The 26,828-nt window shown below is 38.3% G+C and overlaps 4 protein-coding genes across 7 annotated transcripts; 3 read left to right on the top strand and 1 right to left on the bottom strand.

The window, feature by feature from the left end:
• The first annotated feature begins 1,934 nt into the window (after positions 1-1,934).
• Positions 1,935-6,739, top strand: LOC137708363 (uncharacterized). Of its 2 annotated transcripts, none has more exons than XM_068447420.2 (6): positions 1,935-2,319; positions 2,866-4,618; positions 4,706-4,957; positions 5,164-5,244; positions 5,735-6,331; positions 6,528-6,739. In XM_068447420.2, the coding sequence occupies exons 2-6, from the start codon at positions 3,308-3,310 to the stop codon at positions 6,579-6,581; spliced, it is 2,295 nt and encodes a 764-aa protein (XP_068303521.2). In that variant the 5' UTR covers positions 1,935-2,319; positions 2,866-3,307; the 3' UTR covers positions 6,582-6,739. The 2 variants fall into 2 exon arrangements, with proteins under 2 accessions (XP_068303521.2, XP_088545541.1); XM_088689415.1 differs by having other exon boundaries at positions 1,983-2,580.
• Positions 6,740-11,780: 5,041 nt separating this feature from the next.
• On the top strand, positions 11,781-13,193 carry LOC137708486 (CASP-like protein 1F2). The gene is made up of 3 exons (XM_068447572.2): positions 11,781-12,115; positions 12,220-12,349; positions 12,435-13,193. The coding sequence occupies exons 1-3, from the start codon at positions 11,892-11,894 to the stop codon at positions 12,645-12,647; spliced, it is 567 nt and encodes a 188-aa protein (XP_068303673.2). The 5' UTR covers positions 11,781-11,891; the 3' UTR covers positions 12,648-13,193.
• LOC137708485 (Endosomal targeting BRO1-like domain-containing protein) lies at positions 13,123-16,193 on the bottom strand. 2 transcript variants are annotated; one of them, XM_088688407.1, is made up of 12 exons: positions 15,952-16,193; positions 15,500-15,748; positions 15,292-15,366; positions 15,143-15,201; positions 14,898-15,033; positions 14,724-14,820; positions 14,565-14,631; positions 14,303-14,401; positions 14,080-14,169; positions 13,822-13,976; positions 13,606-13,707; positions 13,123-13,523 (listed from the first exon to the last, which is right to left on the bottom strand). In XM_088688407.1, the coding sequence occupies exons 2-12, from the start codon at positions 15,696-15,698 to the stop codon at positions 13,349-13,351; spliced, it is 1,254 nt and encodes a 417-aa protein (XP_088544533.1). In that variant the 5' UTR covers positions 15,699-15,748; positions 15,952-16,193; the 3' UTR covers positions 13,123-13,348. The 2 variants fall into 2 exon arrangements, with proteins under 2 accessions (XP_088544533.1, XP_088544532.1); XM_088688406.1 differs by having other exon boundaries at positions 15,967-16,112.
• A 6,641-nt stretch (positions 16,194-22,834) lies between these two features.
• On the top strand, positions 22,835-25,556 carry LOC137707902 (uncharacterized). 2 transcript variants are annotated; one of them, XR_011064747.2, is made up of 5 exons: positions 22,835-23,157; positions 24,350-24,448; positions 24,543-24,651; positions 24,735-24,936; positions 25,078-25,257. XR_011064747.2 is itself a non-coding variant. In XM_068446845.2 (5 exons), the coding sequence occupies exons 1-5, from the start codon at positions 22,976-22,978 to the stop codon at positions 25,195-25,197; spliced, it is 582 nt and encodes a 193-aa protein (XP_068302946.2). In that variant the 5' UTR covers positions 22,835-22,975; the 3' UTR covers positions 25,198-25,556. The 2 variants fall into 2 exon arrangements, 1 of the variants encoding a protein (XP_068302946.2); XM_068446845.2 differs by having other exon boundaries at positions 24,735-24,806; positions 25,078-25,556.
• Positions 25,557-26,828: the final 1,272 nt, after the last annotated feature.

Below are 26,828 nucleotides of genomic sequence, written 5' to 3'. Positions count from 1 at the left end.
ATCTTAATTTGCTCTTTTGGGTTTCTTTCTGGTTAATGTCTTATAGTGGCGTTGGTCCGGTTTATCTTTATGCAACTGGTAGCTTTGTTGGTGGTTTTGTGCGTAGAGTCTCTATTGGAGTGGTCACTATTTGTTTCTTTTGCAATTTTTTATTGAAGTCGACGTTACTTGTATATAAAGAGTGCTCCTTGTCAATTTTATTAACGATTTTGTGCGTAAAGTTTCTTATATGGCGTATTATGAGGCCTTATTTTTTTATTTTGAGATCCTTTTCGTTTGTTGATCCCTTGAATTTAATTTAGAGCTCTCGTTGAAGTTTGTACATTTTGTAATAGACCTTTACAGTTTTGCCTTAAAAAAATCCTATTAGAAGAGATCGTGTGTCACGTGACAACACGTGCGCTTTGGCAAACAAGAACAATTGTAAATTTTGGGCCTCGGCCCATTTGAAAATAAGGCGGGCTGGTTGGTTATTCCGTTATTATGGTACGTGGTGCATAAAAAGCAGCAAAAGAAACTGGCAAGGCAAAAGCAATTGGATTAGCAAACAAGAAGACAGACAGTCACAGGATGAGCGGATGAGGGCGGTGCTCCTGCCTAGCCCTTGGCTAAGCCCTACACCTGTCTCAGTTTACAAGAGTCAGCGCCGACTTGTTGCCACGTCTCACGCACACTCAATCGCATCGCCTGCTGCCACGTTATGCTTCGAGGAGGCTGTGTCGTATATTATTGATTGATTTTCCATATCCTGACAAAAGGAGATCCGGAAAAAATCCTCATCCGAATTGTGAAAATGCCCACGCGAAAGTGAAATGATTAGTTATTTCCAACTGCCAAACACAATGATAAAAACATACACGCCTTCACTCACAAGCCAAAAAAAAAATGAACGGCCTTTAAGACTTTGGTGTATGCATGCATCTGTTGGACGGACCCATTCAACTTCTTTTTTTTTCCTTCTTCCAGTTTTGGTGTTTTCTTTGGATTTATTTTAAACTAATTTGAATGATAAGGGGAGGGGAGCTTGCTGATGAGAGCTTCACGTTGAAGATAAGATATGTATTTAAAAGACATTCTTGCCCAATTTCAGAAGCCTTCTCCTTTCATCTTCTCCCTCTTAAATTTGCCTAATCTTCTAAATCATATTGTCCACTCAATTATTCTATAATTTTATCCATCATGTTTTTATATACATATAGGCCCCATTAAAATTTTGAACGACTTCCATTACGCGAGAACGAAAAAAAACACACACACATTGTCAGAATAGTATTATGTGTCATTGACATATAAAAAAAATTACATTTATTATATTATTATATAACATAATTTTGTTTTTATCAAAATAACCTAATAATAAGATTATGTTAATTAATGTGTTTATCTCTTACATAATTGGACCTGTCTTCTCTGCCCTCCCACTTTCCATACACTTTCATCCCCTCCTATTTATACGGTCACGGTTAAGCCACGTCAATATTTTATATTACTATTATTTTTTGTCTTATTATCTTTATAAAAGAATCAATATAAAATATTAACATACTTTAACCGTGATCACATAAAATAATAAAAGATAAAAATATATGGAAAGTGAAATGGCAGAGAAGCCAGTTCGTACATAATTTATGGATGTGGTTTACGTAGCATTACTGAAATAGTTAATGCAGTGCGCTTTATACGTGTCGATAGATGAGATGTACGCAGAGATTGCAGCGTAGGGGGGCATAAGCAAAACGAAAGACTCTGGTGGTCCCGACTCCACAGGCGCCGAACACGGACAAAGAAAGTGAAACGCACAGGCAAGTAGGCAGGGCAGGCACGATAACATTCATTTTATTTTTAAACTCAAAGCGTCGAAGGGTAAAGAAAAAGCGTAAAAATTGAGAGAGAGAGAGAGAACGCAACGCAATGGTGCGAAATTGCGAACGAATGGAAAAGTGCGTTTTTAAATATTAATTGGGGGTTTTGAAAATTACAGCGGAGAAAAAGAAAAGAAATTGAAAATGGAAATGGAAATGGTGCTGCTCGTATTTTGGGGTTGGGATTTGGATTGCGATTATAAACCGAGCCTCCTCTCCCTCTCCCTTCCCTCCTTCCCTCGGACTCACACTCCTCTTTTATTTGGTCTCTCCCTCTCTCCCTCTCTCCCTCTCTGCCTCTCTGCCTCTCTCTCTCTCTACCAAACCAAAACCCTTCTCTTTTTTCTGGTTTCAACCGAATCCGATTTCACAAGCATCGGTGCTGGTTAATCGAATTGTATAGGGATCGCAGTTTGCATGGATGGTGATTTTCTGACATGATTGATTGCTTCTCTCGGTGCGTCTTCTGCTACTCAATTACTAATCAATCTCTGTTACTGCCTTGATTTTCTTCTTTTTTGTTGCTAACTCACTGCAGCAGATGAAACAAACCGATTCCGAAAGATCCCCGAAATATCATCCATGACCGCTGATCCTATCCACCTGCTTTGATTTTCTTTAATCTCGCTCTTGGATAGTTCAGTTATCCATTTCTTCAACTCTCTCCTCGACAGTGAAATTTCCAAATTCATATAATTTTTTGTCGTCTCAAGTAAACGTACGTTCTACACCACTTGTATGGTTGGATTGCTCTCACTTTTGCTTCGGAATTCCGATCAATGCTTTGATCATGATTTGACTATCTTAATCTTTTGCCTTTTGAGGAGCTTCGAGGATTAGATTCATTGACTAAACAATTTGTTCTACTCTATGCGATAAATGTTTGTGTATGTAGTGTATGTGCATTTCAATTGGCTCAAACTTCTGATCAATGTAAACACTGACTATGTTTTTCGTGTGCGACTTTTCTTTTCTGTACTGATTCATGCGAATATTGTTTCAGGCCTAGCTACTGATTCTTCAGGCAATCATGAAGTATGTGTGCTTCATGGCTTGCTGCTACGGAGGTCTGAAGATCCGCGCTACTCGTGATCCTCACACGACTCCCATGTGCTTCAGCATCTCTTTGGAAAGAGTGGTAACTCAAATGTTTGAATTCTGGCTCCCTTTGGTGGGTACTTAGCAGTTAGTAGTAGCTTCTACAGACCACTTGTATTCTTAATTGAAGGAGAAATTAAGAGCACTGATTAGTTGTAGTGGCAGCATAGGAAGTTGGAAATTTTTTTCTTCATTGGATTGGAAATAGCAGCTCTATCAATTGATGAGCTGATCTGATCCGACTCCCTCGAGTCCTCGACAGCCCTGCCCATTCTAGAAGAAAAAAGAAAAAGAAAAAAACAAAAGAGAGCGACTAGAGTTAGGGATTAACCCTGTGAAATTTAGAAATGGGATTGCCTCAAGTGCCCTCAACTGGAACTTCTGGGGAAGTGCTAGCTGCTTCTCCGGGCTCCTTTTTACGAAGCCCGCCTCGATTTTCTAGTATGAGCACGTGTGATATGGATGGGATGCTTGGTAGCAGTGCAAGCGCAGTGGGAGGGAATCCATTATGCTCCTCTTTAGGAGATTACCAGACTAGAACCTCCCTAGAATTTTCAAAGCTCCCAGATGATTCACTTAGATTTAGAGGGACCGTGGAAGTCACTAACAATGTTCATGGTTCGTCAATAGTTTCTGTTGATAAAGCCGATCAGATCACTGCAAGAAATGGACGGAATATTCAAACCCCTGCTTCTAGGATTGTAGGTTTTGAATCCACCGGAACAAGTTCTCTAAATGATGATTCGAGCGGTGTTTCATGTGGTCTTGTTCCGTCTTCTTCTGCGGTTAATGTCACAACTAATGAAATTGTGACCAGTGGGTCACTAGTCAGGAAGCGATTGTTGTCCCCATTGAATACTATGCTTTTTCCACATGAGTTTAAAGGTGATCATTTGGACATTGGTTGCAGAACTTCTGGAACAAATTATCCTGCTGTGGGTGATAATTTTAGTACACCTATTGCACATGATTATAAGAAAGCAAATATTGGGATCAAAGGTAGTTTTACCAAGCCAACTTGTTCTCTGTCTAGTTACTTGGAGCAGAAGAGCATGCCATTGCCACTTGATGAAAGTATTACGGAAACCAGTTTTTTCACAGATGGCCCTTTGCTGGAAAACAAGGATCTCGTACCTCAAAATAGTTATCGATCTTCACCTAGATGTGATGAGTTGACAAAATGGAGTAATGCAAAAATCCGAAGTGGGGAAATATCAATATCTCCAAAGGAAATGATCTCACCTTTGCATTCTTTGTCACCTCTTGGCCCCAGGTTGTCTGAAAGATTGAAAATTGCAGGGGGCTGCAGGACTACTGACAAAGAGTTGGAGGATTGTCATTCAACCTTAAGGAATGTAAAACAAACACTTTACAAGTCTGATGCAGACATTCCGTTTTCCCCTGAAGTAGGGGAGTTTAGGATTGCTAGTAAACTATTTGAAGATGTTGATATTTTTCACAGGGAATTCCTTCCGTCTTCTCTAGAGAATAGTACTGGCGTAAGTTATTCTTTGTCCCATGCCCATGGGTCAGCTCCCAACTCCCATTGCATGAGGTTTGTTAGAAGTTTGAGTGGGCTTTCTGTTCGGAGATCCTTGGTTGGTTCATTCGAAGAATCTCTACTGTCTGGTCGGTTCATATCAGGCAAACCCAGTCAGGTTAGTGTCAATGTTCTGTTGTGTAGTAAATCCTGTACATTATTCATTGTTGCTATGTTATAACTGCTGGAATATTTAAATATGTAGAGAATCGATGGTTTTCTGGCTGTGCTGAGCATCACTGGGGGAAACTTTTCTCCGCAATCACAGAAGCTTCCTTTTTCAGTAACTAGTGTAGAAGGTGATTGCTATTTATTGTATTGCGCATCCATACATCTTTCGGGAAATTCTGCATTGAATAGGAGTGGAGGACAAAAGATTAAACAAGGCCTTAGCAATGATGGTTCACAGATTGTCACAAGCCGCCTGCGCATTCCTGTGAAGGGCCGTATACAACTGGTATTTGTTGTCTGTTCCTGCTGTTGTAAGCATACATTTTATTATCTGATTGCCACAGATATTGAAGGGTCTAGTTTTTCGTTACCAGATTACTTGTTTGACTGAGTTACTTATGGAAATCGTCACTCCGTGTAGCATGTTACATTGTGATGGGTTATCATTATTAAGCATACTAAATTAAGCTCTCCATACTTTGATTTACGCAGGTTCTAAGCAATCCTGAGAAGACACCTATTCATACTTTTCTTTGCAACTACGATTTAAGTGACATGCCAGCTGGTAGCAAAGTAAGTTTAGTGTGTTCATATCTTGTTGCTACCACGTGATGCTTACAAACTTTGTGTTAAATATAATTCGTTGAAATTTATCTATCATTCTAAATTTGAGATATGGCAGAGAGTTGTAATCCTACATCCAAGGAGAACAACGTTGCAACTTAGAGCTTAAGTACAACGACCGTGGTCTAGAATTTCATTTTAGAACCATTCATAAGTACAGATATGTGCTTACATGGCAACAAATACAACTTTCTAGATTGTATACCGTGCATGCATTAAAATAGATCTGCTACGTACAAATTAACTTCAAATTTTGAATTATATTGCCTTTAAGCTGCATTGATGGATTTTCAAACGATTTTGTAGTTATAAATTTGATACAGGAAAAACAATAAAGGACTGTAAATTATGTCGTGTGGCTTATGATATTCCATGTTTCTGAGGCTAATTTAATTTAATTTTTATTTTGTTCATTTCCCATCTGTTCAAAACGAAGTAGACTTTCTTACGCCAGAAGGTCACCTTAGCATGCAGCCCAAATTCTCCCCTGTCGAGACAAGGGAAGACTGATTTGAACTCAAAAGTCATAGAGAAGAAGGAAGTAGAGAATACAGCCGGAGTAGACATTGTACATACAACAAGATCTGTAGATCAGAAAACTGAAATTAGAAGTGAAGGCTCTAATTTTGTGGATTCCATAGATGAGGGGGATATGTCCAAGGTATCCCCTAAAACAGGAAGGGTGTCCATTCCTTCGTTCCTTGTTGAGAAGAGCTTCAACAATGAGGAGTACCAAAGCAGTAACGGAAAGGAGCGCAAGTGTGTTGATGCATGCTATGGAACCGACAGGAAACATGTACATGGCTGTTCAAGGGTCAACCAAAGCAGTAATGGTGCTCTTCGCTATGCTCTTCATCTCCGTTTCATATGCCCTTTTCCTAAAAAAAGTTCTCGGTCAGTCCAGAGGTGCAAATCAGATCCCCTATCAACACCACAAAGAACAGGCTTAGACATGGATGGGGAGCGCAGGTTCTACCTGTACAATGACTTGAGGGTCGTGTTCCCTCAACGCCACTCAGACGCTGACGAGGGAAAGGTAATGTGCATATTTACTTGGTCATGCATGCGCATCACACACTACATATCAAAACGAAAGTGCTCTTGATGAGCGCCGTATTTTGCATTGCTGCACAAATATAAATGCTTATAAATTTTCATTTGTCTTTGCGTAGTGCTATATATTGTGCAAGCTTAGCTGATCTCTCTTTTTTCTTTGGTTCTTTTAATCGCAGTTGAACGTGGAATATCATTTCCCGGATGATCCGAAGTACTTCGACATCAACTGAAAAGTCTAATTTAGCATTTCCCTTGTTTTTGTTTACTGTATTCCTCTGTGTACATATTCTCACATATACATACACATATATCGTTGGTCATTTCATCTCAAATGACACTAACCCTGTTCTACCTTTGTCCAAATTAATAAAAATTGAATTAGGTTGAACGTTTGGCCTTTCATTTGGTACTGATATTTTGTAACAAGAAAATTAGTTTGGGCCGGGCCGTTGCGCTAACTTTGTTCTTTTTGGAGGGAAACTGTCGATATCGTGTTTGAATTTGTGCGGCCCATCAGTCGCAAATATGCACAACAAAATGAATAATTAATTGACGCGAAAGTGACGAGGGGTTTAAATCATAATTACAAAATGGCACAAAACCTTAAAGCGAATGAATAAATCGAAGCAAAAAGAAATTCCCCTCCCTAGTTTCTCTCCCCTGTGAGAGACCTTCCCTCTCTTTGAGGGCGATTCTCACCCTTTCGTGTAAGTGGTTCTCTATCGTGTTCCCGTTTGTTGCCGCCGATCCTGGCTGTGGTTGAGATTGGTGGGTGTTCTTTTGTTTTTGCCTTGGTCTCCCTCTCTTCTCCCCTCCGTTGCTTCTTCCCCCCGCTTCCTGGTTCGATTTACCCTCTTCTCTTCCCACTACTGTCTCTCCTCCTCCCTCCTCTAATTTCCGATCTTTGGTCAAGTTTCGCTGCGAGATGCTGCTTGTTGAGTCGGTGAACTCTGCTCTGGTGCTTCCACTGGGTTGGGTGTTCCAAACACGCCCACATTCTCTTTGCTGTCTGCCTTGGTTGGCAGTGTTGCTTGTGGATTTCCATGCGCTTCTTTATCTTTGCTGCAGGTTCTTGGTGATCTGTGGCTGCGTTTGGACTGAAGATTGGAATTGGTTGATGGGTTTGCTGAGCAGCGGCTCGGTTGGGAGATGGGCTTTGGGCGGCTCGACAAGCACTGCTGTGGCAGCGTTGGTTGCGGCAATGTTTGTAGCAAGGGTTGCAGCAGTGTTTCTAGTTTTCTGTTTTCTTCGGTTCCAACTTTGGGTTGGGCTCGTTTTGGTGTGTTTGGTTGGCTCCGTTTTCCTTTGTGTATCTGTTTTGGGCCTTGGTTGTACGTTTTTTTTCCCAAAAAAAAAATAATAAATCAATAAATCGAAGCAAACAAAATCGTACTAAGCACTAGAGTATCTCTTAAAAAGGGGAGCAACTTACACAATATTAATACGGAAGGACAACTCACAAAGGAAATAAATTTCCTCTTCGAACTATTTGATCCTATTGAATCCAAGATTTGAAGAGGGGATTAAATCAAATAATTATTCATTTTAATAATTTCAAATTTAATTACGACGAAAGAGTACCAAAAGGAGAGTCAAGGGAGGGCCAAACTTAATTTCAATTTCAAATTTAATCTCCAATCGAAGGAGGGTCAAAGGACTCCTTTTAGCCTTACAGCTCTACAAGAAATAAAATTTTAATGAACAGTACTTGGTCATATTTTATATCATCTCTAACCGAATGGGCCAAAGCACCATAGACCAAATATAGCCATTTGACAAAAAATCATCTCCAACCGAGAGGCTAAAGGGTCATGCCAAACATAATTTATTATTTTAATTAAATTAATATGGTTAATTAAATTAAACTACCATATTAAAATAAGGTTTTCGGACATATTTTGAGTACCACTTGTCGCCAAATGAATAAGCCTTCATATTTCTTATCTTTATATAATCTTAATAATTTTTTGGATAGGATTTTGAGTAACACATGTCGCTAACTTGAGTAACTCTCCAGATTTCTTATCTTTATGTAATCTCAATAATTTTTCAGATAGGATTTCGAGTGGCACGAGTCGCTCATAAAAACATTGTTAAAAATGAATCTCGCATTGATGAGACTAGGGACCTTATAATGCTTATACGTAACTTATCATATTGCCCATTGATTTATGGTGGAACCTCAATTTTTTTTCATAATATTATAACAAGCTGTCTCGCATATGAAGCCTAACGGCCACAAGTGCTCCATGTCACCCGAGTTGTGTTGTCCAAGTGTTAGGCTTGAAAATTTGTCACATATGAGGAGACGTGTTAAGAATAAATCACACATTAATGAGAGGAGGGACCTTACATGTGCTTATAAGTGAGTTGAGTTACTTCTCATATTGTTAATTGATTTTATGGTGGAACCTCAACTTTCATCAATCAATAATCATGAATTTTTAGTTGAGAGACTATTGCTCTAATTGAGTAAAAGTAATGGATTATTATACAAAATGGTCCCTGAGATTTGCATGATCAATAGAAATAGTCCATGAGATTGAAAATCAATAGAAATGGTCCTTGAGATTGTTCATCATCTATTACTTTTGTCATTCCGTTAAAAACTCTTTGGGCAATTTTCAAAGTTTCGTAACTCAATCGATTCTTAACCAAATTCGACCCATAATATATTAAAATGAAGATAAGAAAGTTTAAAACAAGATTATACCTATTTGGAAGCCCAATGATTGCTGGAGATGGCTGTAAAATAGCCTGAAATGTGACTGGTCCGCTGGAAAACTGAAAAACTCGCCAGAAACTAGGTAAACTTTAAACGTTCATAACTTATTTAATATTCAACGAAATCGAGTGATTCAAAAACAAAAATCATACTTCTCGATGAGATGAAGAGAATGGTATCTTTCTTTACTGGTAACTCTCCGTGGTTTGGTCGGAAAACTTCTCAAAAGTGGCTAACTCGAAAATGGTTAGCCACTTTCGAGCCGTTGTCCGACCAAACCACGGTGGGTTAGCCTTCAAAAAAGATATCATTCTCTTTGTCTCGTCAATAAGTATTACTTTCGTTGTTGAATCACTCGATTTGGTTGAGTATTTAAGAAGTTATGAACGTTTAAAGTTTACCCAATTTCGGGCGAGTTTTCCAGTTTTCCTGCGGATCAGTCGCCTTTCAAGCTATTTTCTAGCCATCTCCGGCAACCATTGGGCTTCCAAATAGGTATAATCTTATTCTACACTTTTCTATCTTCATTTTAATATATTATGAGTCGAATTTGGTTAAGAAACGATTGAGTTACAAAGTTTTGAAAATTGCCTAAAATCGTTTTTAACGAAATGATCAAAATCATAGATGGTAAACAATCTTAGCAACCATTTCTATTGATTTTTAATCTCAATGACCATTTCTATTGATCATGCAAATTTTAGAGATCATTTTATATAATAACCCTAAAGTAATAGACCATTACTATAATTTATTTTAAAAATTATTGGTCACGCGTCACTTTACGCACCAAAATTTCATGAATGAATAAATGATGACAAAAGGAATCTAGAGACCCTCTTTCGTCGAAATGACTGATTTTTTTTTTTTTTTCTTCTTTTTCTTCTTTCTGGAAAGCAAGGGGCAACAATTTACTATTGCTAAAATGTCCGTCTGCTCTGAATTATGGAAGGAACAACCACGTGGCTGTGGTGGATTATTAGTTTGCAGACTTGGACATGACCTTGTAATTTAATTTTTTATACTCGGCTCTTGGTGAGCTTGTAAGATTTCCATTAAATTAAAACCAACCCATACCACAACCAGTACATCATAAAAACTCTTCCACTAAATGGACCCAACCTTACCAATCTGTTTTACACAAACTTAACCCTGTATTTTGGTTCATCCAGCACCACGTTGGTTCCACTCGTAACAACGTAGCAACTACATGTTAGTTGGTCACAAAAAAACTAATATGTGACTTCTTATATGAGGATGAGACATTGTTTTACCATATAAATATTATAATCTGAAGTGTTCATTATCTTTTAAAACCGCAAATTTTTAGTTGGTTTTTTTAATAATTTTTTTTTAACAGAATATGATATTGATACGTGTTTGTAATAGTTAGTCTTTAATTTCGTTTTAGTCTCTTAAGTTTAGGTCCAAATGAAGAATGCTTGGTATGCAAGACAATTCATTAAAGAGCAGATTTCATGGACCTCGTATGGAAAGTACATCGTGCATTCATGTAGGAAACTAGAATCACATCATTGCATATCTTTAGGATTGTGAGATCAATGCAATTCCTAAGTCTTAGGAAATAAAATCATATTGCTTTTGGGTTAAATTAAATATTCTTTTGGCATTTTATTTGGGTTATAGGTTTCATTGCAAATCTTAATTTATTTAATTGAGTAATTTGGCCTTAATCGAATCATGCCTAAATTCTTCCTTAAGACATGCCTTGAGTGACTACAAATTGTTGTAGGTTGTTTTGTGTGTGTATATTAAGGGCCTTAGTAGACTTTTTTCTAGTGCTTCTAGATTTTTTCCATTGTATGTGTTTCTATCACATAAAATAAATACTTTGGTTTCTAAAAGAATGTTGTTATGTTGTCTTGAACGGTGCACTAATCCTTTTTCATACGCCTTGCTGCTTCATTTAAGTACGTTTGGGCTAAATCGTTGAGCTTTGGCAGAATAACAAACAAAGTACACCGCAAAAAACTACCTTAGAATTAACAAGATCTAGAGTCTTAAATAAATCCTCTTGAAACGTGTTGATCAACCCTAGAAGACTCGATGGCTTAACAAGAAAGGAAATCGTATAATATGCTGGGAATCTTTTATGATAATCCACGTAGTTTCACCCTCAGTAAAACTATGAACTTGGGCTCATACTCAAATTATTGTTTCCTTATATATTTATATCTGTTTTGTACTATTACACAGAATGATTGAAACTGTGTAGTTTCAATCCTACTAACTAACGTGGGCTAGATCCAACCAAGTTACGTTTTCATCTTTATCATTATCAAAAAAAATTATTTAAAAAAAAATTACTTAAAAAAAAATTACTTAATAAATGGTTCGAATTATAACGTTTGCATGAAAACAAAGTGACGACTTCGTATACCGTCCTTACGTACAATGGCCCAAGTAATGTCCAGGCACACAAATGATGCCCTTACCCGGGTTCTCTCCTCGGTCTAGGTCCATTGACTGTTCACCAAAATTCAAAATCCGGGGTCCCAATGCCACACTGTTCTCTTTCTCAGAATTTGCCTTTAAATTCGGGCAGAGGACACATTTATGAAGCTTTTCCTTTTTCCGTTCCAGTTAGGTTGGACTCACTTATTACCATCTCTAGAACCCTCAGATCGCAATCCACCGTTGGATCTTCTCCTCCTTGCTCTTTTGACAACCGTCCATCGCAATCCCTTTTTCCCTGGCTTTTTTTTCTGTTGCCAAAGGCTTTTTCCACATTTGATAAAAAGATTCTTTTGCATTTTCTGCTGTATTTAGTCAAACAACCCATCATCAAATCGAAATGGCTACAGAGACGCCGAAAGAGAATAGCTTATCCGTCCTCCACGTCACTTCTTCAGGCGTACCACGGCGGAGGATGTCTTTGTTGACCGCTCAAGTTGCTCTCAGAATCTCAGCCTTTGTCTTCACACTCATCGCCATCTCCGTTACAGTCACCAACAGCCAATCCGTCGTCGTGTTCGGATTCAAGTTCGAAGCTCACTACTCCTACTCAACTGCCTTCAAGTAAACCCAGATCCAAAAAACAAATCAAAGATCCAATTTTTCACAACAGATATGGCCATTTTTATTTATTTATTAACTTCTTTTGGGGGTTTCTGTTGTTACAGGTTCTTGGTTGGTGCTAATGTTGTGGTGTGTGCCTTCTCAGTGTTCTCATTGATCTTCCTATCCTTCTTCTTGCGCCGTTCTCCGTCTCAACACCTCAAAAACTATTTCGTTCTCTTCATGCACGACACGGTTAGCAAATTTTTGGAGCGTCAATAACAATTTCCGTTTGTAATTTATCGTTGCAACATTAGTTAGTTAATTGTGTTACTTACAGGTGATGATGGTGATGATGATATCCGGATGCGCAGCCGCGACCGCAATCGGGTACGTGGGGAAGTATGGAGAGAAGAAAATGACTTGGCAGCCAACATGCGGTTATGTGAAGGAGTTCTGCAACAAAATGACCATTTCTCTTGCGTTTTCTTACCTGGCTTTCTCTGCCTACTTGCTTCTCACGCTCACAGCTGCTCATAATCTCATGCCTTGACCTACTAAATGAACTCAGCAATACAAATTACAGGAGATCTATCTCATCATCCGAAAACGACATCGGAAATCTCAGAATAGTGGTGGTGGTGGGGTGTTGAATTGATCAATTTGCTATTGCGTTCTTAGCATTTGGGACCTATGCAAAGTTGTGCTGCATATACATATGTTTTCTTAACGGTTTAGTTTACATATTACCCCTGTAGCAATTATGGGCCCGTTAATCGTATTTATTTGTACTAATTGTCTCCTTGATGGTTGAGGAAATGGTGGCTTCTTTGGATTAGGAGATGTTGCAGAAAGTATTTATCTGTAACGGGACGCAAATGTGGAAGCGCCCCATTGTTTGGGTCCAGTTGTAGGTAAGTTCATCTCGTTTCTTTTCAATTTTGAAGGGAGGACATTTGATAGGATCGTTGACAACTTAAGAAAATATGTGGGGGCAGTATTTAATTTCATTGGTACTTGGATTGCAATTAGGTATTTTGTCATCAATTAGTTGTGTAACAAAAGGACATGCCATTTAATTCAACAAGCTTGTCACCAATGATGACCCATTTTATGTGCCTGTCTGACTGCCTGGACCATCATATTGCAGTGATGAATGATGATCGTATATAAAACATATACACAGTGATGTGATATCTATAATTAAGCTTGTTCTAAATCACTAATAACATGATTAGTGCTGGTCGAAAGACATCACTCTGGAGTTTCAATCTCGTCGTCATCGCTATCTTTTAGGTGCTCTTTCAAGGTCTGGCCCTCAGCTTCCCAACTTTCGGAATCCCAGGCCGGGTCGATTTCAGGTAGCTGATAGTCATCAGGTCTTAATGACAGTTGAAATTCTGGTAGGTCAGGCAATGCTTGTAGAACCCTGCGTCCGTAATTAAAAGGTTAATTAGATGTTTAGGGGGCGCAGATAATTGAGGAAGATGGAGAAAACAATGGCCCCTTACTTTTCTTGTTCTAAAAGGTAGCCATACATCTGGGATTTCCTTGTTGCAACTTCAGGAATTTTCTGATGCAAATGCCTCATAGCTCCCCAGGGTGGAGGAGCCCTTGAATTTAGAAACAAAGAAAAAAATAAATCAAGAATAATCAAGGCAATTAATGCTTATGAAAAAGGAACAAGACTCTTATTTAGTGTAGTATTAATAGTCAATAATATACACCTGGTAACTGGAGCTGCAAGGCAAAAGGTTAAGCAACCCTTCTTGCTCTCTGATAGAAGTTCTTCCGCTGCAAGAAAACAGCACACAGCGCTAACGTGGCATGACGGTTCATTGCCCTTGTCAAGGATCAGGCCGTGGTAGTAGTATGCTGCAGCCTGCACAGATAATTTACGTATGATATAGATATACGTTGATTGTATATATGCAGAAGGAGGAACAACATCATAATTTGGGTTTATTATCGATTTTGTTTAAAACCTTCGACTCAAGAAATTTCCATTTGATGAACCAGATATGCTTCTTCCCGCACCCATTATTTGTGTCGCATCCTGACAAGCAGTGATAGGCCTGATCTCGAGAGCAGAACAAACACAATAGATAAAAACTTAGCATAGAGTCGCAGTCGTCTAAGTAAATCCGAAAGAAGCATAAGCTGTAGGTTTGAATTGAAGTAATGAAGGACTAGAGCACGAATAGAAACCTGACTAAAATAGGCCAACTGTTCACATGCCAATCTCCTTTTAACTGACAATGTGGCCTTCTGACATTCAACAGCTAAGCCAAGCTGGATTTCTGTTCCCTGCATTTTCATCAGGATCAGTAAGTCTGTAAATTTACCTCTCAGCAATTACTGTAACTCATGACTAATCTAATTCATGTTTCTCCACTCCAAATCGCCATCGAATACTCAACCGGTATCAATGTCAACATAAGAAAATCGATTCCACTTATCAAGAAAGTACCTGGCCTAGAGTTTGATAAGAAATGGCCTCCAACACACCATCACGCAAAATTTTGGGCAAATTTTTCCTGTGTTCATGACATAAATTATGTATTAGTTTTCAGTATTGGCACCGTCTAAATCCCAAATCTAATGTTATGTTACTTTCAACTCTACATACTTGATTTCGGGTGGTATGCGAACCAGGACATCCCGGACACAGAATTCCAAGTAGCCGGATGCCTTGAGCAATAAGTCGACAGCTTCTCTCTTGGAATCTGGAAGAAAAGAATATGGTTAATGTTAGCCATCAGGTGAACATGTATCATAAAAACATGCGGACAAGAATACAGACCTGAAGAAACTGTCCTTATAGTCGAACCAGAATGGTCGAGTGGGATCATCAAGGTGTCAACCTCCGACAATGTAAGCATAGCCATCAGGTGCAGAACAGACAGTACTTCAAACCAGGAGTTTGCCATACATGCTTCCTGCAAGTTATCACATTTGATCAGACCTCGATTGCACGACAAATTAATAACAAATAATCCGGGTCATCCCATCTTGAAAAAAAAAGCTAGTTTTTGATGGTCTATTTACCTGTTTTCCATCCTCCAAACATTTCCACTTGAATTCAACCAACCTCTCCAGACCATATTCTGTTGCATTTTATATGCAAATTAGCATTTGTTTGTGTGTGTAAGAGAGAGAAGAGGGGATGGGGTGGTAGGAACTTCCTAGTTTCAAACCTTTCTTAGTGAGGCCAATTAAAACTGACAAGTACTCCTCCAGTGCACGCCGCAGTTCAGATATAGCAGATCCACCTGCAACAACAACAACATTTGCACTAAAACTAAATACTTGTACATTTTTCCAGAAACCCAACATTGACTGTTACTGAGGAGCCAATTATCTCTCCTGATCCTCTTCTATTTACCATAAAAGAGTAGAGCATACCAGTATCCTCTGCAACTAAGACAATCTGATTGCGAAGCGATGACAGTCTGTCAACAAGATCTTTTGGAATGAGGCCTCTAAGACGCTTTTGAACATCAGACTGAGCCGGGATTCGCGTAGACGGGACAAAGACCACGACTTCAGGGACAGTCAACTTCTTCTTTCCTCGAATAGCATAAACAGAAGAGGCGCACCCCATTTTGTTTTGTGGGTGTAAATATTGGTTTCAAACGTAACAATAAGAACATCCTACACAAAAAACCAGCCATCCACCTCTATGTTTAGCCCCATCAGAAAAACAAAGATTAAAACAATAAATGCAAAACAAAGACCAAAATATGTACAAGTTTATTAGTGAATAACAAGTGAGAGATTAGAAGATAGACCGTCGCTGACCCGATGATGAAATCTTAGATGTATACATGGTGCATGAATAAAAATAGAAGACAAACCGAAATATAACTTGCTGGCTCCAGAGAGGAGAGGACAGTGAGAGAGCTGTGAAGCTTCCATATCTATGTTTCTATCTCAGATATGAGAGAGAGAGAGAGAGAGAGAGAGAGAGAGAGAGAGAGAGAGAGAGAGAGAGAGTAGAGAGAGAATCTGGAAATATGAAGCTCAGTCACCGAGACATGTCTCACATGGCGTAAACGTAGAAATGTCGATTCTGTGCTTTGTTAAAGGAGCCTCCGTTGAAATTCATCGAAGGGAAAGCGTTTGTTTAATCCAGGTGGACGACGAACGTGCGCATGTGGCTTGCGAGCTAAGGCAGGAGACATTTTTGAATGTGATCGGTACACGGGATGGTACATCATATGTCACTAAATAAATAATAGGATATTGTGCTAAAAAATTAGTAACTTAAAAAATAAAATTTCTCATCATTTGTTTGATGACACGTGGTGTACCACTTGTATTCCCATTACAACTAAAAATTTCTCCTAAGGCTGGCAGATGAGAGATTCCGTGGGGACCATCTTATACCAGCTGGCTGATTTTTCCTATAAAATGTCTTGGCCCTTGGATCTGCCACGTCATATGCCGGTAATTTGGGACGAGATTTGCTCAATCACTTTTTCGGATTTCTCCTTAGCTTTACTTTATTATCTACGATGTTAGTCAAATAATGGGTTAGAATGTGACAATAATTTCAATGAATAACAGGAAAATAATGTTTTTTCTTTGAGAAAAAAAAAGAAAAAAAAAAAGAAGGACAATTGGTGGCAAACTCCGATTATCCACCAATTTCAGAGGCTGGAAAGATTCATAGATGCATTTCAACCTCCTCTGACCACAAGTCTGGCTTCTAAACCAGCAACGGGTTTTGAACCCGAGACTCCGAGTTTTTAGTTTTAAGGAAGCCTCGTAATTCACTATTTACCACTGGGCCACCAGCTCATGGTTAAGAAAATAATGTATTGGTCTTTTATGTTTTTTGCTTAAGTTGGAAGGACTCATGTTTTTTAATAGTTATTACTAAGAAGAGGAGACGTTTTGAACTCCAAATGTATGAGCAGAAAATCAATACCTTATCTATTAAGATATTAAATCACATACAAATTAAAGGTACTCATTAACTTGCAAAGAGGCTACGAACTCCCTCACTAACAAAGTGACAATGAATAATTTTATGCATATATGTACTTGAAGATTAACAATAATTGAACGTAGAACATCATGTGCATTTTTATATGACCTTTTTTTAGTGTTGAAAACTACTAGAGAGATAGAAAAGCAGATTCAGGGGGTGTCAAGTAGTGCCAATGAATCCGCAATGCATGAACCCCACGAGCACATACGAAGGATGCATGACATCATTGTTCTTCATGATTATATAAATATATATATAGCCACACATCGATTTTTTAATTTTTTTAGAGAGGAGGGAAGGAAGGTCAGATGCGTTACGTTTCCAATAAAATGAAAATTAATGTAAAAACAATTTAATTAACTTTGCAAGATCCATTGATCATGTTACCAAAAGGATGTGGACACATGCATGTCACGCTAGCCTGGTTTGCACAGCAAATATAAATTCAAAACCACACAATGGTACAAAATTTGTAGCACTAGCGTATACGTACGTCAAGACTAAGGCTTACACACTCACTACCTACGTACTCAGTTCAACTCTATATAGCATATATAGAGGATTGTGTATACGAGTTAAGCCAAGCACCAACGGATATGTTGGAACTAAAATATGAAAATCATGCATTTTGAATTGAAAAACTGGTTCATAAGAGAGAGAATTCTCTACATTTTATAATGGCACTATGACATTCCATACTAATAAACACAATTTCATTACACGAAATTTAAAACGTGGAACATTGCATGTTTGATCAGAAATATAGAACATTGCATGTGATGTTCTTTTTCATGCACTCGTATTGAACTTTAGTCTTTGGGCCTTTTATTTGAAAAAGGTCAATCCTTACAAGTTGACAGAGGGAACTGCCATACACAAACAAAACATGAGCCCTTTGTACTGGAACAAGGTTTCTTTGGGCCGTGGCCACGCCAATTCTGTGAGACATGCAGAGTTGCACACAGTCGGCCATATGTAAGAACTTCTCGTTTCACAAATATGGTACGTTACTTTCGTCAAAATAATTTTTTTCTTTCATATTCAACAATGGGTGTATTTGAAAGAAAATAATTTAGCTTAGATTGAATAAAGGGTTCTTTTAATATAGACATTTGCGTATCTCAAATTAAAAGAACATTAAAGATCAAAATAAACAGGAGTATGAATAGAAAAAATTAAGGGTAAATTACACTTTTATACATCAGGTTTAGGGTCTATTTCAATTCCTTACAACGTCTTTAAAACATTTCACTTTCATACCTTAAGTACTATTTTATTTCAAAATAATTGTGGCAGCCACGTTAGCATTTAACAGATCAATGGATGGAAAATGTAACGGAGGTATTATTTTGAAATAAAATAGTACTTAAGGTATGAAAGTGAAATGTTTTAAAAATATTGTAAGGAATTGAAATAGACCCAAAACCTGAATTATGAAAGTGTAATTTATTCAAAAATTAATGTGGAAAAATCATTTTTCTTGAACCATAAGTTGATGCGATTGAGCCAGAGGGTAAAATCGAACAAGTGAATGATGAGAAAGAAAGCGTGGAGATATGGTTATGGTTTTCGTGGGGAGGCATTTGACCTTGTAAGAAATTAGAATAGGTGGATGAGTGGGGCATCTCAATTCTCAATTAATGGGTTGACACTTGACCGATGCCGCTGGAAAAGTCTGGAATCATGTTCCCCTAAAGATCACGGCTGAGTGAGAGATGTGAGGCAGAGGGATGGGTAGACGAAGAAAAAAGGAATAGAAAGGGATATCTACCATCTAGAGAGGAGAGTGGCAGTACTACTACTAGTAGTGTTCCATATTACTTGTGGCTAAAGGAGAAGGATTTCATGTTAGATTTTGTTCTTCTTTCCTTTATATGTGATGTCAAAATCTTCTCCTTCTATCTCCTTTCTAATTTCAACGTACGTATAAAGGTGGTCATGAAAAATAAGAGATTGTTACGAAGAGAGCAATCCTTCCTCGCATTAGATTCCCATATTCATATGTAAATAATGAAATTAGCTAGTTACCAACACTGTAGCGCGCGAGTCATGGGATGCACACGCATGCCAACATCGGCACTATCCCATAACCAACTAGTCAGTATGAGGCTCTTTATAATCGCTTATATATGATTAAAGCCCGTATCAACCTAGCTAGTAGTTCGTCGATATGTGACTCAACACACCTAGTTAGCACAGCATGGGGCGTTGCAAACAAATTACAATTAGACATACAAAATATATAGTTAATTAAATCACTAGCAAAAGAGAGGTAAGTATTGCTGGTTGCACGGCAAATCTTGGCTCTGAGATGTGTAGAGCTAAAAATAATCAAGAAAAATATGGAGACGACACGTGGATTCTAGGGCAAAAAAGAACAAAATTACCCTCGAGGAATACCGGAACTCTTACGCGCGAGCAGTGGACAATCATGACTCAATCAAGGTCAAAAGTACTCAAAATAGGTAATTATTCAAAACCTATCTCATCCATCCTCATCAAATATTCTCCACAAGGTACCTCCCAAATCATTCATTTCACATTATATTAATTAGCTAACAAATTATGAATCACACCCAAAAAACCATCCAAGTGGCCGGTCTCTATCCTCCCAAAGGGCTCGGCCATACCCATATAAATTCTACCTCATTTTCTTCAAAACTCAATTTCAACTCTCTTGCAAAATTCTCTAAATTCTTCAAATATTTTTCCCTCAAAATTCTAACTTTGGAATCGGAGGTTCTTCGGCCAAAGTCTCCCATTCATCGTGGGCGCACAAGGCTATTAGCCTTGACCTAAGGTGTTATTTGTTTTGTATGTGCAATTTTGTCCAATAAGAAGGAGACGGAAATTTGCACCCACAAGATGCGTCCATGATCCAATCCACTGAGGCCTACATGTCCTTCAAAGCAGCTAAAGGGTCGGGCATAAAAATACGTACAAGTAATTGAGGAGGATAGAATATATTCCAATATATATGGTAGGGGAGGAGCCAAAGCCAAATTAAAGCCATATGAAATGAGATAAAGGATATCTGATGAGGACCAATTGCAGTTGATGATAGGTGATGATCTATTTTTGACACATCATTGATCAGAATCTTATCTCGACCTCTAGCTATGTGCATGCATGGTTAATATTATTCCTCTCAATCGATCGTGATCACTACTCGGTATGCCAGCTTATAAATAGGAGTCCGAAGGATTGGATTAGAGCATGGGATAGTTAGATGAGATAGATCACATTTGGTGGTCATCAAAAGGAAAAGGAAATATTGAAGAAAGTGTATAACATGAAGAGAAGAGTGTTGTTTGGTAGCCAAGGATGACTTGCCTGCTGTGCTGCCGCGCGCTCCTAATTCCAATCCAATCCAAGAGGAGGCAGTGTACGTACTCACTCTCCTACGTGTTGTTGGGTTCTCAGCAGCAGGCACCAGGCAGTCTCCTTTGGCTAACTTGACAGCCTCTTCTTGTCATGCTATACCTTTCTCTTCTTCTTCTTCAGCTTCTTATAACAATGCAGGATCGGTTGTCAGCATTGTGCATTGTACCCGTAAAGAAGCAAGATCGATCGATATATGATGGATTGAGTTTGACTAGTGCATGCAGGAAGCTGGAGGCCTTACATGAAGAAAAGAGCATTGTTTGGTAGCCAAGGATGACTTGCCTGCCTCCAATCACATGAATGGCATTGTCGTATGTCTAAAATTCATGTTCGGCTGCCAGGCAGTCTCCTTGGCTAATCTCACAGGCTCTTCCCTTTCATGCTAGGCCCTCCTCCTTCTTCTTCTTCTCCTCTCCAAATCACTTCTACTAAGCCCCTTCATACACACACAGACACACACTCTCACACACATGTAATAGCGCCTGCATTAGTTAACAATATACACAATACACTTCACGTACTTACACATTATGATGATGTTTATGTACAAGGTATATAGAGCATTGTTTTCAAACTTATTAGTTATTTCATTCTATGTCGAAGAAAATTTCTAGCTTTACCAAAACAAAAATGAATAAGAATTTTAACTTGATGTAGATATTAATTTATTGATCATGAAAGGTGTTAATGTTCAAAACTTGCAGGTTAACAAATTAAAATATTAAACCCTTGGTGGGCTTAACATATGGGCTAAAATGAAATGAACACAAGGATATATAGTGGTTCGCTCATAAACGGAGCTACGCCCACTGTAATCGGTTTATATAGTGTTACAACTGAATTGACTTGGGAGCCTTCCCCATATGGAAGTGTCCAACCCCCTTTCTTTACATAATGACCTCTTTATATAGGCAAACTCACCTTCCTAAGGAAGGCCAAATGGGTGGTCTCAAATAAAGGTGACGTGACATCTTCCTATCCACCTTATAAATATCTAGTCTTGGTCAACATGCCTTCATGTAATGGCTGTTCGTAGAGCACTTAGGGATGTGGTCGTCCACAAAGCACTTTGCATGCCCAACACTCTGCTTAGGATTGCATGCCTAGCACTGTTTGCCTAACACTTTGGTCTGGTGGTCTCGGCCTAGCACCTTGGTTTAGTGATCTCGGCCTAGCACTATGGTTTGGTGGTCTCGGCCTAGCACCTTGGTCTGGTGGTCTCAGGCTAGCAACTTGGTCTGTCTAGCACTTTGCGTAGCATTGCATGCCTATCACTTTGCATAGCACTACATGCTTAGCACTTCGCCTAGCACTGCATGCCAAGCAGTGAGCACTCTAGAGATAGTTTACCATGCAGGTCCTTTAAGGGAAGGGATCCTCATTTTTCAAAAAAAATGGAAACACCCTCTTGACTGTTAGATTTGGCTTTAATGAAATTATGTGGTTGAGATTAAATCATAGGCCACAGAATCTCAACCACATGATTTCATTAAAGCCAAATCTAATGGTCAAGAGGATGTCTTCATTTTTTTTGAAAAATGAGGATCTCTTCCCTTAAAAGCTTATGTTTACCATGTACCAAAAAGTTGTCTCCTCTTGACTCCTTACTCCTGAGGTCTTGGTCCTCCCTTCTTCCTTTGGGCCTTGGTCATGGGCCTTTTCTTAGGCCTACATCATTTTTAGGGTTGGAAAAGAACCTTGCGTTAACAAAAGGAAGTTACCTTAAGTACAAGAGTGTAGGGACACTCCTGTACACTTATATCGAAGCACGATAAGTATTAAGGATCGTGACATACTCTTTCAGTTTGTTTTAAAGATTTACTAACACATAAGTCGCGTTGGTCTTAGAAAAAAATTGGTCTTATAAGCTATAAGATAAAACAAAAACAAAACAAAATTCAAATTGTCGACAAAAACAAAAACAAAACAAAATTTAAGTGAAAATTTCTGTTTCTTTTTAACAAAAACAAAATAAAATTCAAATTGTCCATTTTATTTAAAGTTTCAATGTTATTTTATGTATTTCTTTGAAAAGAAAAAAAGAAAAATAGATTAGGTCAAAATTAAAATAAACTCACCAGTCACCAGCATCAACATGGACCCGGTACGTTAGGCTAGGGTCTCTACCCTTTATCCTCCGAGAGATTTTTCAGTGTAATTGACATACAAGATGGTACATCACATGTCATTATAAAAATTATGGGATATGATGTTAAAAAGTTACTAACTTAAAAAATATTATCATTTCTATTAAAACATATGATGTACCACTTATATTTCTGTCATAATTAAAAATTTCTTCGACCCTCCACCCTCCACCCGTATAGAGAGTCCAATTAAGTTTAATTACGAAACAGACCCTAGGGGTTTTCCTTTGGTCTGTAAGTGTGAATTTAACATTTTTCCGAGTTGAGGATCCCAAGCAAACGGGTCCAACCAAACCTCACCTCCCCTCACCTCAGCGACTCCGTCACGACTCACCACCTCCATCCGAAATCCAAATGGCGATTCCGATCGGCAGCGCTCTCCTCTCGACGGTGGTAGCTCTCTTGCTATTCACGTCGGCGCTCGCGAGCTCAGAGTTGCCCTTCATCATCGCCCACAAGAAGGCCTCCCTCAACCGGCTCAAGTCCGGCGTCGAGCGCGTCCTTGTCTCCATCGACATCTACAACCAAGGATCTTCGTACGGTTCTTCTTGTTCCTCCATTTCCGATCTCAGTTTTCGTTATATCTGCTGCTTTATTTACAGATCCAGCTTAGCGTTCAGTAATTTTAGCTTGCTGTTAGATTCGCTCGATCTCTTGCGTGCATCATGTTTTTGTTGAAATGGGTTATCTATCTCTGAGTATTGCGGTTAAATTGTAAATTGGTTTTTGTTTATGGGATTTGTTTTTGTTGAATCCTGTTTCTGTTTGGTTGCTGTGAAATTTCGAGCAAATTAGACGAATTAGGTTTTCAATCTTGGAATTTTACTTGATTCTGTATTGGATAGAAATTCAAAACCAGAATTGTTTCGTCAACTGATCCCCAATTGATGGTCTGCATGCCGCTGTAGACATTAATGTTTTTTATTCTGTATGGAATGATTTGATAACATAAGCATTCCAAAGATTAAGCTGCAATTAATGTTTGAATCTCAATGTCGCAGTATTAGTCGTGTTTATATGTTGTACTTGTTGTATAGAGAAAGACTGTTACCGAAACTAATTAAAGCATGGTGAAAAAGTTTGGGGAAGGTGAAGCAAGAGAAAATTGTTGAAGGAATTGGTCGTTTTTGAGGGATCGATTGAAGATATGTTTGAGTTGAAGTATGTACTAGTGATACAAGTTGTGAAAGCATTTCAGTTTTTAATGTTCCTTTTGTAGTTTTCCCTTCAACGTAAAATAGCTTGGTGATATAAAATTCCTTAAATTTAATTCTTTTATAAGGCTAACGTCATGCCCAAATGGACATCTAATTGACATGTTAGCGGTTGACAAGATTTACTAGCACCCTGTAACTCATTTTAGCACTACTAATTTCTCAACAAATTTTTTTTTTTTTTTAGTGGAATACGTTTTTATGTATTTTTCATGTCTCTTACATATAACTTAACAATGCTCTTTGAGGTCAAATATACGAGGATTTCTGAATCTCTTTTCCTGCCCACTTGCATTAGCTTTAGTGGTTTAATTCTGCATCCGGATAAAGGCACAACCATTTCGTCAGGCTTTTGTTTTTGTATGGGAATCCACTCTTTCATTTGTTCGATTATCCACCACTCTGTTGATTGTGTGTTAAGTTAACTGAGATTTATTTGTATATTATTTTTATTTTTATTCTCAGACGTCTTCTTATCTATTAGTAATAAAAGTTTGTAATGTTTCCTTTGCAGAACGGCTTATGATGTAAGCTTGAGTGATGATAGCTGGCCTCAAGATATCTTTGAGGTTGTCAGCGGTAACACTTCCAAGTCATGGGAAAGGCTTGATGCGTAAGTTCCAGCTTTTCCTCATAACATATTCTGCTTTGCATGGCTTACTCCCCTTTTGTTTCTTAGTTAATGGTTACCTAAATGGGATTTGCAGAGGTGGCATTGTATCCCACTCCTTTGAATTGGAGGCCAAAGAAAAATTACTTTTCAACGGTGCACCAGCTCTTATTACATTCCGCATTCCCACAAAGGCTGCTTTACAGGTGAGATGTCTGCAACCGGTTCCTTTGCTACTCATTGTGGCTGTATAAATGTATACCTTCTGACTTTTTGCTGTTTCTTATAGGAGTCTTATTCAACTCCAATATTTCCTTTGGATGTTCTGGCATACAGGCCTCCTGAGAAGAAGTTTGAATGGGTAAGTTTCTCCATTAAATAAGGGTTATATTATGCAATCTGATTTCGGACAACTTTTATGGTGTTAACTGAGGTGGTGTTTTGTGGTTTCATGAAATTATCTCTGCTGGGGCCTAACTTTTCAGGTTAAGGTATGAAATACTCTTTTATATGCTGTTGAATCTTTTGTACTATGAATTTGTCAAAGTCATCACGAACTATACAATATTTTCTGTACAGACGGAACATTCCTTTGCTTCATCCCTAACATCTCGACTTTTTCTTATATGCAGAGGTTTCTGGCAAAGTACGGGTCTCTGATCTCTGTTGTCTCCATTGTGGTTCTATTTGTGTACCTGGTTGCCAGTCCATCCAAATCCGGTGCTGCAAAAGGGAGCAAGAAGAAGCGTTAAATCACGGATCCTTGCTTGATGCTAATGCATGCACCTATGGTGTTGTGAGTTGGTATTTTCTAGTTAGTGGCACATGTTAGTTTCCAAAGCTTCCAAAAATGGATAGTTTAACAAGTTAGTGTAAGATGAACAAACTGATACATACAGCGGGTTTAACCCGAAGGAGGTCTTTGGTAGTGCTTCGGAATCAGTAATTGCTAGTCAATTTTGGATTGAATGTTATATTTTGCATTTGAGTTTTGATGCTGTTAAACTTGAATATTAGCAATGAGACTTGGTACCATAGGCTGTGCGTCAATGATTGTAACTGTTTGGGCCCAAGTGTTGTTTGAATAGGCCCATTGGACTAAGTTTTTCAAGTTTTTGGGCCTTCTCGATTAACCGAACAAAAGAGGGAAGGCAATTATCTATCCCACCGATCCCCCTCTCCCTTACCAACTAACAATTTAATCCACTATTACTATCGTTTGATAAAAATATTATCGAGAATTAGTTCAGTGTTCTTACTCAGATTTTTCACGTGACATGGAAAGATTAAATGTTTAAGTGAGTTAATCAGCGGCAAGTGGTCTACTACTATAGTGGTGAAGATGAGTGTTTTTGTACGACGGCGTGGGTTTGAACCTCTTGGCTCTCTAATCTAACATTTAATCCAACAAATCAGTAATTGATCTGTATATTTTTCCTTTATTGTATAGCAGTACTGCAGGATTAGCTGTTTTTTTTTATATATAGGAAACTCTGTAAAGGTAGAAGACTAATATTAATACAATTATTCTGGCCAATTCTATTTCTCAGTCGTTTGATTAGATTTTACACAGGGCAAAGAGATGAAGTCCACCGTGAGGCCTCAAAATGCCGCGAAGAGAGAAGCTGCCGAGCAAGAGAAGACGAATCATAAACCAAACCCTAATAAGCATCGCAATGGGTTCTCTGCTTCAATGAAGATCGCTCATTACATAAAGGAGTATGGAGGCCTCCTCAACAAGGGAAAGTCGTTTTGTCCAAAGAAAAGAGAGTTTATATGCTGCTTAACTGGATCAGTATAACTGATAGGAACCAAATCCCAATTAAAAACCTACTAAACCAAACTTGTACATCTTATGAGTAACAGTGTTAGCCCAAATCATGCATGTCACAGACTATTATACCATATGATTTAATAATGCAGCTGGGTACGTCCACTAATGCTCTTTTTAAAAGACTGACAAGGATTGCATCATTATTTTCTCTATCTTTCTTTTTCAGGAAAACTAATTAAAAGGATTTGAAAATTTTAAGTTTTAATGATAAGGACAAAATAAAAGGTAAAGTGAATAGTACCATGATTGACTTTTTAGTGTAAAAATGTGATTTTTCGTTAAAGTGAATAATACGGAGAGCTTTTCGTTAAAGTTCCTTTCTTTTTTCTGTTGTTTTCACTTAACTCCCACTGACTTCCTAAACTAAACCAAAACAAAGACCAAGTTCTCAACTCCGGTTTTTCAGAAGAAGGTTAAGATGGTTCACGAGGGTTGTGAAGTCCAAATCTTGATCATGCTCTAACTGAGTCAAAAAGTCAGTAACACAATTCAATTCCGGCTAAACATGACTAAAACCGCAATCCTCAAATCTCTAGCTAAAAAGAAAGA

This window comes from Pyrus communis, chromosome 17 (assembly GCF_041283825.1).
Source record: "Pyrus communis isolate YQ-2024b chromosome 17, ASM4128382v1, whole genome shotgun sequence".
NCBI classification, from domain to species: Eukaryota; Viridiplantae; Streptophyta; class Magnoliopsida; order Rosales; family Rosaceae; genus Pyrus; species Pyrus communis.
Note: the sequence above shows the minus strand (reverse complement) of the source record. Positions and strands in the feature narration are given on the sequence as shown.